Source organism: Sylvia atricapilla, chromosome 23 (assembly GCF_009819655.1).
Source record: "Sylvia atricapilla isolate bSylAtr1 chromosome 23, bSylAtr1.pri, whole genome shotgun sequence".
NCBI classification, from domain to species: domain Eukaryota; kingdom Metazoa; phylum Chordata; class Aves; order Passeriformes; family Sylviidae; genus Sylvia; species Sylvia atricapilla.
Window position 1 is genome coordinate 5,905,577 of NC_089162.1, and position 12,642 is coordinate 5,918,218.

Consider the following 12,642-nt stretch of genomic DNA (forward strand, 5'->3'; position numbering starts at 1 on the left):
CCCCAGTTTGGGAAAGGCTCTGGGCAGGGTGGACAGGCTGATTTCTGCCCTGGCATGGAGCACCCCTGCTGCTGTTGTGCTTTGCAGCCCCTGTGCATGTCTGAGCATGAGCCCCTCCTGCTGACCACCTTCTCTCTCCAGCTACTCACATCTTCACTGGTTATAGGGCTGCTGATGCTGCTGGACTAAACCTTTCCCACTAAACTTCTTCCTCCTCTCTCTGACACACTAACCCAGTTTTCGTTTTACAGCCCTGTGTCTGGATTGCATCCACCTGCTTGAGATAAATGAGATAAATCTTGTGTTTCTGGAGAGAAAGCTGTGCTCTACCAGGGCTTGCACTGCTCCACCTGTTGGGTTTCAGCACTTTTTGAGTGTTCTTTTCTTTGAAGGGAAATGTTTCTCAAGGCAGAAATGAATTTAAACTATTGGGGGAGGAAGGAGTGAATCGGGAGCTAGAAATTAGATAATTCAGAGTGAAGAAAAGGAAGAAAAGTTTCAGCAGAGCAGGTAATTAACCATGGGAATGGCCATGTGTGAGGTACAGCAGCATCTCTGACATTTAAAATCAAGAATAAGCATCTTTTCAAAGGATGTTCCTATTAGTCTCGGTGCTCAATCACTGGGAAAAAAAAAAGAACCCTGCAGCCTGTGTTAGATGGAAGGTCAGATTCTGTCAGTGCAGGGTTCCCTCAGCCCGTGGAGAGATCCCTGTGTCATTCCTGATCATTCCTGAGGCTGGGGCGGTGGGGAGGGACCCAGGAGATGCTGCTGCTGTTGTGTCCCTGTGCAGGAGCTGAGCCCTGCCTGCTCCTGGAGCTGCCCTGGGGCACGGGGGACAGAACCAGCAGCTGCTTCTGCCCTCTGAGAGCCCTTAGTGAGCAGCCAGGACAGCTCCTGCAGGCTGGGTCCTGCCCCAGTCAACAGCAGGGGCTCTGTGGTGGTGTTTTGGGATTGAGGGAAATAATCTCACTGCTTCTTTAATGGATGTGTTCAATATGCCCAGGTGAGGAGGGAGGTTTTCCTGTTTATTTGTGCCTTAAACCACTCTTGTGTCACTTTTCCCCATTGCACTGAGAAAGCTGCACCAGGGTGGGATCCACTTCTGGAGCCTCCAGTGGGGATAAAGGCAGAGGAAAGGGTTTGGAAAAGCAAAACATAACCTGGGAAAAAGGAGTGTTGGCTCTTCACACCCGTCAGAGGAGTTGCTGTGTTGTTAAACACAAATGTGGGTGTCCCACACTCCTGCAGTGGGGTTGGGGCCCTTCTTGGAGCAGTGCAGCAAAATGGAATTAACCTCACATCACAGTTTCAGCCTGGGTCTTGCACTTTTCCCATTGGTATTTCACCAAAAAATTGTGATCATGTTCCTGTGAAAGGGAGGAGGGAGGGGAAAAGGCTTCAGATTCCTTCTGAGGATGAAGTTTAGAACCTTCCTCTGGCCGCTGAGGACTGCCTGTGCTGTCCACGGGGAGCTGGACACAACCCCAGGGGTGTAACTCTGGGATCACAGCCTCTGCACCGGGCTTTTTAGCAGAGCTGCAGGGTGGGACTGGGACCCTGGCCTGGGGGGTGGAGGGGCTGGGCAGGAAAAGCAGTTTGGGTTCAGGGGAAGGGACATCCCCATTTTCTGCTGGTGGCAGGGCTGCACTTGGGGAAATGATTGCCTTTTGCTCCTAAGAGTGGTTATTCCAGAGGAGTGGAGGGCTTTCTCTGAATTTCCCTGCAGTATCCACTGGAGTTATCAGTGCAGGCTGAGTGAGGGGATGTGCTCTGGGATTCTCTGCTCATTTAAGTGGTCCAGCAGCTCTAAAACCCCCAAACAAATTCAAAGTTTGGACCCGGGTCTGTGTGAGGGGCACAAGGTCCTTCCCAGTGGGTCTCTGTCCATCCCACCCCACAGCAGCAGGCACAGAGCCCTTCTCCACGTGGGCTGGGTGTTCCACAGCAGCTCTTACAACACAGGCAGCATTTGGAGCAATGAGGAACTGCTCCTTGCTCTGGGATTGTCTTGGGAGAGGGCTTTTCTTTGTTTTCATTCTGACTCCATCCCAGCACAGGCAGAAATGGAAATTTTGGTGTTTCAAGAAACACTTGGGTGTGGAAATACCTCAGACACACACTGCCCTCTGTGTGTGGCTCAGCTCATACCCTGAGCTGACAATAAAGATAATAAATACTGATAATAAAATATTATCCCGATTTTTATGAGCACTTTTTCCTTGATAATGCTTTTTTTTTTCATTCCCCAATAATGCTGAGTGCCCCGTTGTTGCAGGGGAACCCAGTGCCCCCAAGCTGGAAGGACACATAGGAGAAGATGGGAACTCCATCAAGGTGAACGTCATCAAGCAGGACGACGGTGGCTCCCCCATCAGACACTACCTGATCAAGTACAAAGCTGTGAGTGTGGGGCTGCTCTGGGCTCTGGGAGGGGCTGCACCCAACAGAGAAATCTCTCCCACTCAGCTGGTTTGGGTCGGATGTGAAGGAGAATTTTGGGTTTGATGTGAAGGAGCATTTTGGATTTGACATGAAGAAGAGTTTTGTATTTGTTGTAAAGGAGAATTTTGGGTTTGACGTGAAGGAGCATTTTGGGTTTGACATGAAGAAGAATTTTGTATTTGTTGTAAAGGAGAATTTTGGGTTTGATGTAAAGGAGCACTTTGGCAGGACAGAGGGGTACAGAACTTGCAGCTTTTGCCCTCTGGAAATAGTTGAGTGATGGGGCAGAAGGAGAGGAGGGAGTGAGGGGGTTTCTTCTCAGGAAACAGGATTCTGAGCAGAGGTCAGGCTGCTTTGGCATCTCACCCTCTGCACTCGTGGTTCCAGTGAATGCCAGAGTAGCTGGGCTTGGAGGCAGCTCTGGAGATCACCCAGGCCACAGGGAAATGATTGCCTTTTTCTCCTAAAAATGGTTGTTCCAGAAGAGTGAAGAGGTTTCTCTGAATTTCCCTCCAGTATCCACTGGATAACATAACATTTGAGTGTTTTAGACAGCATTTGAAGGTTCTGAGGCTGAAAACATCCCCTGTCCCACCCCTGCAGAAGCACAGGGAAGGGGCATGGCCAGGACATGGAAATTTATTCTGCACCACCCTGTGTCATTGCCATGCAAATTTACAGCACTGAAAGCAGGCAAGCAAAAAAGCATAAGCATAACATTCAGAGGTTTCAAATGAAGGTTTTAAATGAAGGTTTTAAATGACATTTGAGTGTTTTAAACGACATTTGAAGGTTGTGAGGCTGGAGGCACCCCCTGTCCCTCCCCATGCCAAAGGGGCACAGCCAGGACATGGAAATTCATTCTTTATCACCTCGTGTCATTGCCGTGCAAATTTGCATTACTGAAAGCAAGCAAATCACTAAAAGCAAGCAAGCAAAACAGCATAAGCATAACATTGGAAGGTTTTAAATGAGATTTTGAGTGTTTTAAACAACATTTGAAGGTTCTGAGGCTGAAAGCATCCCCTGTCCCTCACCTGCAGAAGCACAGGGAATGGGCACAGCCTGGACATGGAAGTTTATTCTACATCACCCTGTGTCCTTGCCATGCAAATTTACAGCACTGAAAGCAGGCAAAACAGCATAAGCATAACACTGGAAGGTTTTACACAACATTTGAAGGTTGTGAGGCTGAAGGTATCCCCTGTCCCACCCCATGCCCAAAGGGCATGGCCAGGACATGGAAATTCATTCTTTATCACCTCATGTCATTGCCGTGAGAATTTGCATCACTGAAAGCAAGCAAACAAAACAGCATAAGCATAGCATTGGAAGGTTTTAAACAATATTTGAAGGTTTTAAAGCTGAAGGCATCCCCTGTCCCACCCCATGCCAAAGGGGCACGGCCAGGACATACAAGTTCATTCTGTACCACCTGGTGTCATTGCCATGAGAATTTGCTCTACTAAAAGCAAGCAAACAAAACAGCATAAGCATAGCATTCCAAGGTTTTAAATGAAGGTTTTAAATTAAGATTTTAAATGGCATTTGAAGGTTTTACACAAGGTTTGAAGGTTCTGAGGCTGAAGGCACTCCCTGTTCCACCCCATGCCCAAAGGGGCACAGCCAGGACATGGAAGTTCATTCTGTACCACCTCGTGTCATTGCTGTGCAGATTTGGATCACTGAAAGCAAGCAAGCAAAACAGCATAAGCGTAACATTTCCTAACGCTGGAAGGTTTTAAACAATATTTGAAGGTTTTAAAGCTGAAGGTATCCCCTGTCCCACTCCATGCCAAAGGGGCACGGCCAGGACATGGAAGTTCATTCTGTACCACCTCGTGTCATTGCTGTGCAGATTTACATCACTGAAAGCAAACAAAACAGCATAAGCGTAACATTTCCTAACGCTGGAAGGTTTTAAACAATATTTGAAGGTTTCAAAGCTGAAGGCACCCCTGTTCCCCCCCTGCAGAAGCACTCCTCGGAGTGGAAGCCCGAGATCCGGCTGCCGTCGGGCAGCGACCACGTGATGCTGAAATCCCTGGACTGGAACGCCGACTACGAGGTCTACGTGGTGGCCGAGAACCAGCAGGGCAAGTCCAAGCCAGCCCACTACGCCTTCCGCACCTCGGCGCAGCCCACGGTGATCCCAGGTAGCCGTGTGTCCCCGTGCTGCCCCACGGCTGCCCCCCGTGCCCCGTAACCCCGGCGGCTCGCTTGCTTCCAGCCCCTTCTCCCGTGGTGGGTGCCCAAGCTGCGGGTGGCCGTGGCTGTCACACATCTCTGCGCTGGCAGGGATGTGGGAGCGCTCCCCTGGCACGTCCCTGCCTGGCTGTCGTTCCCCAGGGGATGGATTGGGGATCCCCAGGGGTGGGCTGGGGAGAAGCTGGCTGAGGAAATGGGGTTTGACTCTGGGATTCCCCGCAGATCTGCAGCTTTTCACGAGGCAGGTTTGCCTTCCCGCTTGTTTTGTCAGTCTTCGGAGGGGTAAAGGCATCAGGAGCTGGCTGAGAAGGCCAACTCGGGGTGAAAATCCCTCTCTGAGCGTTTTTCCCTTCAGATTACCAAATGATAGTCATTTTCCAGCAGCAGTGATTCAGCTCTGAGGAAGGCGTTAGGGGAAAAAACATAACTCCAAAGCTTTAGGATGCTGCTGGAAGCTCTTGAGACAGTCTGTACCTGTTCAGTGTGCTCAGAAAGTGAGGGGCAAGGACAATTCCTGCAAGAACCAGGCAGAACTCTCAGCTGGGAAACTCGAATTGAGCAGTTTGTGGCAAGCTGTTGAAAGGACAGTCAGGATTTCTTTGCCACATGTGGACATTAAAAAAAAAAAAGGAGGGGGAAAACTCCCACAAAGACACCAAAAGCTGAGGCTGGCGTTGCTGAAGTGGCTGTAAATTGGATTTAAAGGCAGGGATGCTGAGTCAAGCCCTCCCTGCACGGCCAGGGCTGGTGCTGCCAGCCCATCCTCAGGGGATTTATTCTGCCCCATATGTTCTCTTGAAGCCAGAGAGTTTCCTTCAATCCTTCCCTGAGAATTCCCTGCCTGCCCTGCTCCCCGAGCAGGCAGCTCACAGGGCTGAGCACAGAATGGGTGACTTTGGGCTGGAAAATGGGGCTGCAGTGAGGAGGAGGAGGGAGACGGGGCAAAGGAGAGGCTGGGGGTGCTTTAGCAGGGCGTAGTTTTGGGTGGGAGAACCCTCAGTAACTCATTAAACAACTCACTCACTGTGATTCTCACCTTCAGCAGCTCTAACCCTTGCTCTGAGCCTTTTAAATCCATGTAACACGTGTAACCTCCTAAAAAGCAGGGGAAAGGCAGTTTGTTCCCAGGGGTGGGACTTGTGTGGCCTCTCTGAAGCTGTTCCTTGCTCAGCTGGGTGTGAAGCTCGGGAGGAGCTGAGGCTGCCACCCCAGTGCTGCACTTGGAGAAGCAGATTTTGGGGCTGCAGGGTTTGTCCCAGGAGCTGGAATTCAGCTGGAAGTGCAGTGTCCCTGTGCACTGACGTGGTTATTGCTGGGGCTGTGACTCTTTTCTCCCGGGTTTTTGGGGTTTTTTTGTCATTTTGGCCTTCCAAGGAGCTCCCTGGTGCCCAGGCTGAAACCACTGAGGAAAATAAGCCCAGGGACAGGTTGGTTTTCCCTCTGCTGTGCAGCCCCAGGGTTTTATTGCCCAGCTGCAGCAGGGAAGAGGCTCTGTGTGTTCCTTCCCTTGTTGTTTCCGTGGCATTTCTGTGTTTTTGTCTCAGGATGAGCTGGGCAGGAGTCAGAGGCATTGCTGTGCCTGACAGCAATCCCCAGGGATTCCCTGCAGGAAAATGTGCATTTATTGTGCGGGGTGCTTTGTTCCCTTCACCTGTGCAGAGTGGCTGGAAGGACCAGGGTGTTATTTCCAGTAATAATAACAATAACAATAATAATAATAATAATAATAATAATAATAATAATAATAGTCCCACTGGCATTGGAGTGCTTCCCAAGCAGCTGGGAGGCTGAATGGCCAAGTCAGAGGATTCCTGAGACCTTGGTGTTCCTTGAGGATAACGTGGCTGTTTTTTACCCAGGCTTTGGGCAGGGCTTGGACAGGCAGGTGGATTCTCTGCTGCTCCAAAAGCTTCTCTTGTTTTCCTCTTTTCCCTGCTGAAGGCAGCGTTGTGCTCTCCAGCTCCAGACACCATTCCCCTGTCTCTGCCATCACTTTGAATCTCATTTGCTTGCAAACCCCTCCCCTGGAGCCTGCCTTGGACCCTGCTCTGCAGCTTGGGGCTTTGCTGAGCTTCTGCCCCTTTTTGTGCTGAATGTGCTGCTCCTTGAACCCGGAGCCGTTTTAATTCACGAGATTAAATAAACCTTTGATTCTTATGTTTTCTGGATTTATGACCTAATTTTTTTTATCTATTTTTCTCTCTCTTTCTCTCTCTCTCTCTCTCTTTCTCTTTTTCTTTCTTTTTTTTTTTTTTTTTTTCCTTTCTTTCCCTGCCCTCTCCCTTTTTTCCCTCCCAATTCCTTTCCTATGTCTGTCATCCATGGTCACCTTGGATCTCACGGGGAACATCCACATGCACCAAATTTGTTTTTAAAAACAACCACATTCCCCCCTCCTGGGAACCATTGTCTGGCACCTGCAGCGACCTTGGGAAGTCCATCAACGTCGTCCTCCTTTGTCTCATTGCTTCTCTCTGCAGTGACTCTGCTTTTGCTCTGTTAGAAACTTAAAAACAAAACAAAAAAAAGAGTCAAATAAAGCAATATTTGCTTGGGAAGGCCTGGGTCCCACCAAGGTGTGAAAGGAGATAACTTTGCTTCAGAGGATCGTGTCAGTTCAGAGGAAAAAAAAAAAAAAGAAAGGAAACAAACAGAACACTTTAAAAAAAAATGTTTAATTTGAAAGAGTCAGTATTTTGTAACAAGGAAAAAAAGGTTTAAGCCAAGTTTTTTGTCTCTTTAACATTTTTTTTTGTTACTTGTAATGAATTTGCCCTTTTAAATGGATGTAAAGAAAGAATTTTTTTTGTGTTATTTGCTTGCCATTTTCATCAAAGGCTGGTGCAATGTTGAAAGCCTTTAAGATCCTGCTTTTGACTGATTTCTCTGCACATCTGGTGCTGATGTTGTGCAAAAGGAGGCCCCACCCAGAGCCCCAAACCCACAAACCATAAAAAGAAAGAGAAGATTTGTCAGAGACCATCCTGCCGACTGCCCAGATGTCTCTGGGGGGGATTTTTGCATGTGGATTCAAATGCCTGGAAGGTTTTGGGTTTGTTTTTTTTTCCTGCCCTGCTGCTGTGGCCACAAACATCAGCTGGGGTCACACTGGGGACTCTGCTGCTTGTCCCTGTCCCTCCCTGGTGTGCAGATCCTCCTGGAGCTGGGCACACACAGCCCGTGGACACAGGATTTCCAGTGCTCCTCTAAACCTCCCTGGATTTCCACTGCTGTGGTGGAACAGGAGATCCCTGTCCTGGCTGTTCCAACAGGAAATCTCCTCCCTGAGCAGCAGAATTATTATTATTATTATTATTATTATTACTGATCCTTAGTAACATTTAACTGTGCGTGTGACAGGATTAATCCAGGCTCTGAACTGGGGCAGTAGAACCAGGTTTGGTTAGCAAGTCCTGGGAATTCCCTCAGGGCAAAATTCAGGTGATTTTTGCTTTGCTTCTTTAAAAAATAATAATAATTTCCTCCCAAAAGAAACAAAAATCCACATTAAAAAAAAAAAAATCCCAAAAAGCTTGATATAACAACCCCAATAAATTCTTTGTGACAGGAGATCCATTGGGATGAGAAATCCATTGGGATGGGAAATCCATCCTCTCCAATGCTCTCCTAAAATCAGGAGATTTGAAAACCCTCAGATTTGTCTGTCCAGAATGTCCCAAACCCTCTCAGCTGGGTTCATCTTCCTGACAAAACCCTCCTGGGACAAACAAAACCCTGCCCCTGCCTGGCTCTGCCTTTTCTGCTCTGCTGTGTTTGCTCAGACCTCGTTCCTTTATGAGTTGTGAATTTTCTGTCTGGATTGTGAAGGAAAACTCGGGGCAGGGGTCACACACAAAAGCCTGTGGATTTCTCTCTTTTTTTTTTTAACAAACCCCCTCATTTCCAGTGTCACAGACACTTTGTTAGAGCTTTGGAGTTTGCTGAAGTGCAGCAAAAATAATCCTGATACTAAAACCAGGTGTGATTTCCCCTCTAACTGGATTAATTGTAGATCTGGGCTCAGCTTTTTGTGGGTTCCCCTTTTCCACAGAGGGAGGTCACTGCCTGAGGCTCCGAGGTTTCTCACCAAGATGACAGGAATTAGAGTTATCCCCAGACCTTGGTGTGGTGTGGAGAGAGGGCAGCGCCTCTGGAGGGCTTCTGTCCCAGAGAGGGTTTAGGGCAGGGGGATTCTCTGTGGCAGAGCCCTGCCAAGAGCTGAGACATCAGTAACGTGGCTGAAATTCATCCCAAACTCCACAGCACTCAGGAGCCCAGCCAGCCTGGAGCGTGGGCAGAAAAACTGCTGCCTTCTGTTTGTTAGGATAAGGAGCAGAACTGGGCTTTTAGCACTGATTTCTGCAGATCTGTAACACACCAGAAGACCCCAGAGATCTGTCAGACCCCCTGAGGTCTCAAGCCTTGATGTGAGTAAAATAAAACCCAGAGTTTTTAGAAAAGCCAGCTCAGAGGGGAGGCAGAGCTGCAGATCTGGAGGCAGAAGATGCCCAAGGACTGAGATTTTCATCCCAGCAGCTCCCAGAGCCTCGCAGGACCCCCCCAGTTTGTCCAGGAGTTGTTTGTCAGGGCACTGCTGGGCTGTTCCCGTGGGCAGGGAGGTTTGGGAATGTCCTGCTCCACCAGGAGCAGCTGCAGGTGTCTGCACCTCCGAGGTCTGGGGGGAAAAAGAAGGTTTTATCTCTGAAAGGTTTTAGAAACAACATCTCCTGACTCTTGGAGCTGCTGGAGCGGGGTGGGCACTTGGGGCAGGGGTGTGAATTCCTCCAGGAGAGAGGATTCTGGTGTCTCTGTGTTCAGCCTGGAGAGGAGAAGTGACCTCACTGCCCCTTGCAGGAGCTGCAGGAGCTGGCAGAAGTGGAGAGGAATTATTTCCAAGGGGTAGAGGGACAGGAAAGGGGGAATGGCTTCAGACTGCTGAGTGCAGGCTCAGGAGGGATCTTGGGAAGGAATTGTTCCTTGTGAAGGAGAGGAGGGGCTGGGCTGGAACTCCCAGAGCAGCCCCTGGATCCCTGGAGGTGTCCAAAGCCAGGCTGGACAGGGCTTGGAGCAGCCTGGGACAGTGGGAGGTGTCCCTGGACATGCCAGGGGTGGCTCTGGGTGGGATTTAAGGTCCCTTCCAGACCATCCCGGGGTTTAATGATCCCCTGACATCCCCGAGTCAGTCACAGGGGGAGCGGCAGAGCTGGCTGAGGTCCCAACCCGCAGGAATCCCTGCCCAGAGCCCTGCCCAGGCTGTGTGTGCCCATGCACGGGTGCTGCAGCCTGGGGCTGTGTCCCCAGCACTGCCACACCGGTGTCCTTGTCCCCACGGGGAGCTGGGCACTGAGGGAGGGAGCAGCTCTGTGAAATCCTCCTGTGCAAAGGGAATTCCTGCCTTGTGCAGGGGGACGTCCCCTGAGAGCTCTGGGCTCTTCTCCTGCACGCACAGAACGGGGTTTTTTTATTTGTTTGGTCAGTTCTTCTCTCTTTTGCCAAATCCTGTAGGACCTGGGGTCCCACCTGCTTCTCTCCATCCCGTTTTTGTCTCTCTGCCTGTGCCTGGACATTCTCTAGCTGAGACCCCTCAGGAAGGCAGAGCTGAGCTCTCTCTGACAGGGCAGTTTTTTGTACAGAAACTAAAAACTGCTGGCTGATTTTTTTCCCTGTGCACTGTGAAACGAGGGGGATTCCAAAAGCCAGTCTTGCAGGAAGCTCATTTTCCATTGGAAAAACGTAATTTGTAATTAATAAATTTCTTCACTTCTTTAGAATTGAGGACTCCAGAAGTTCTTTAATGGTTTGTGTTTCATTGTTTAACCGGTGGAAATGTTGCTCCTCTTAGTCCTGAGGATGGCAAGAGGGGATTGATGGAAGGGTTGGATGTGGATCAGGTCAGAAGTGCTCAACACCGATTTATTACATTTATTTCATACACACAGTGTGAGCAGCTGCTCCACAGCCCGTTTATTTATCCATTTCTCTTGTACACAGAGCTGTCTCAGGCCCCAGCAAACCCTGTAGGGATGTCTAAATATTAGTTTCATTAAATACAACATAAATCCAGCCACAGGATGGAAGGAATGGTTCTTGAAACTATTTGAAGAGCAATTTAATTTAATCAGATGGGACAGTCTGTGAAAAGAACAATCTCCACTATGGTTCCTGCGTTTTATAGGAACAGCAGAATTCCTTTACAAGGGAAGAGAAAGGCAGCACCAAGAGCCTCCCACAGTTCATGGGCTGGTGGAGGATTTTTATGTTGTGTTTCCTTACTGCCACTCCCTGGGAGGTTTGGAATATCAGTCCATGCCATGAATTAGGATTGGTGAAACCACAGCTGATGGAAGAGGTTCTGAAGCTGCTGCAAATTGCAGCCTAGAAACCCGAATTGCAGGCGATTACCTTGGCCCAGATCGATCGTGTGAGGTGTAAAATCCCGGAATAGCACAAAAACAGGGACATTCCTCTGCAGGCGAGTCCTGGTTCTCCCCTCTCCATCCTCCTCCCGGGGCAGGGAGGGGAGGTCTGTCCCTGCTCAGGGCTCTCCCTGGGGGATTTTGGGGTGATCAGAGCAGGAATTTGGAGGGTGGCAGCTCCTGGAAAAGCTGGGATGGGGGAGAGCAGGCACAGAGCAGCGCTCTGGTGTGAGGGGAATTTTCCAGAAGGGGAGGACTCCAGCTCTGGGATGGTGGGATGCTGCCTGGGCGCTCCCCTGGGCTCCTCCCGGGCTGTGGATGGCAGAGGTGACAGCCCCAGGGGCCGGGCAGGAGCCCTGGAGTGACTGAACCATCCACAAAACCATCCCGGGCACATGGGAAGAGGGAAAACCCGCGCCCTCCTCATCCCTGCAGGCATCAGAGGGCGGTGGTCAGGTCATTGTGCAGCTCTCTGGCAGGGGCTGGGCTGTGGGACAGTGTCTGTGTGCCTTTCTGTCCTTTTCCTGCTGGAATCCGCCTTCCTTGGTCCACCTCGGGGTCACAGGATGCAGCTCCAGCTCTCTGCCCCCGTTGTTGAGCAGACAGGAGCGTGGCACAGGGTGTGGCTCTGCCGGGAGATGTCCTCTCACCTGTGCAGGTGGACATCAGTGGGGCTGGGGGGAGAAAGGGGCTCTTGGGGGGGATCTGTAAGGGTTTGGGGCTCCAGGGGCTGGTGTGGTGAGAGGCTGTGAGCACGTTCTGGAGGGCTGGCTCTCACCTGAGCTCCAGGGAAGGGTTTAACTCAGTTCACCCCCTCGGGCTCCTCAGCTCTGAGCATCGCCCCGTGATTTGTATCCCAGCAGGAAAAATCCTGCTGCAGGACCTGGGCTTTGCTTCCCCTGCTCCTTGGGCCAGGTCTGGGCAGTGCCAGGGCCACTCTGGGCCTTCCTCTGGAGGAGGAGGAGGAGGAGGAGGGAAGCAGGAGCCTGGCTGGGTGTGTGCACAGCAGATTCTGCTCCCTGGGCTTTATCCCAGCAGGGCTGGGCAAAACCCCATCAGGTCCATCCTCTCAGACAGGATAAAGCACTGGGGGTTGCACAGGGCTGACACAGAGGGTGGGCTTCCTAAAAAAACAACAAAGCCCAGCCCTAAACCCCCAAATTTTAACCCGAACGCCTTCTCTTCCTCTCTCCCTTGGTCTCTGAAGCCAGCACTAGCCCTACCTCGGGCCTGGGCACTGCTGCCATCATTGGCATCCTCGTGGTGGTCTTCGTGGCGCTGCTGGTGGCCGTGGATGTCACCTGCTACTTCCTGAACAAGTGTGGGCTGCTCATGTGCATCGCCGTCAACATGTGCGGGAAATCCGGCCCTGGAGCCAAGGGCAAGGACATGGAGGAGGGCAAGGCGGCCTTCTCGTGAGTACTGCCCCCAGACCCTCCCCTGGGCCCCCGAGGGGCTGGGGACCCTCACCTCTCCGGGGAGAGGGCCGGGGTCTTGGTGATGCTCGCAGGAAAGTGTTTGGGGAGTTGTTCTTCTGGTGGGTTTGTCTCGTTCTTGTTGGTGGCCTTCAGTG

At 50.8% G+C, this 12,642-nt stretch overlaps 1 protein-coding gene across 10 annotated transcripts in view; it reads left to right on the top strand.

Moving 5' to 3' along the window:
* Nucleotides 1–12,642, top strand: part of NCAM1 (neural cell adhesion molecule 1) — an 88,146-nt gene that overhangs the window by 71,313 nt on the left and 4,191 nt on the right. For 7 of the 10 annotated variants that reach the window (XM_066334746.1, XM_066334747.1, XM_066334749.1 and 4 more), the window contains 3 exons: nt 2,279–2,403; nt 4,421–4,601; nt 12,277–12,484. In XM_066334746.1, the coding sequence (XP_066190843.1) occupies nt 2,279–2,403; nt 4,421–4,601; nt 12,277–12,484 (514 nt within the window). Of the gene's footprint in view, nt 1–2,278; nt 2,404–4,420; nt 4,602–7,076; nt 7,828–12,276; nt 12,485–12,642 lie in introns of those variants that run through there. The other 3 variants (XM_066334752.1, XM_066334756.1, XM_066334753.1) reach the window with 1 other exon arrangement.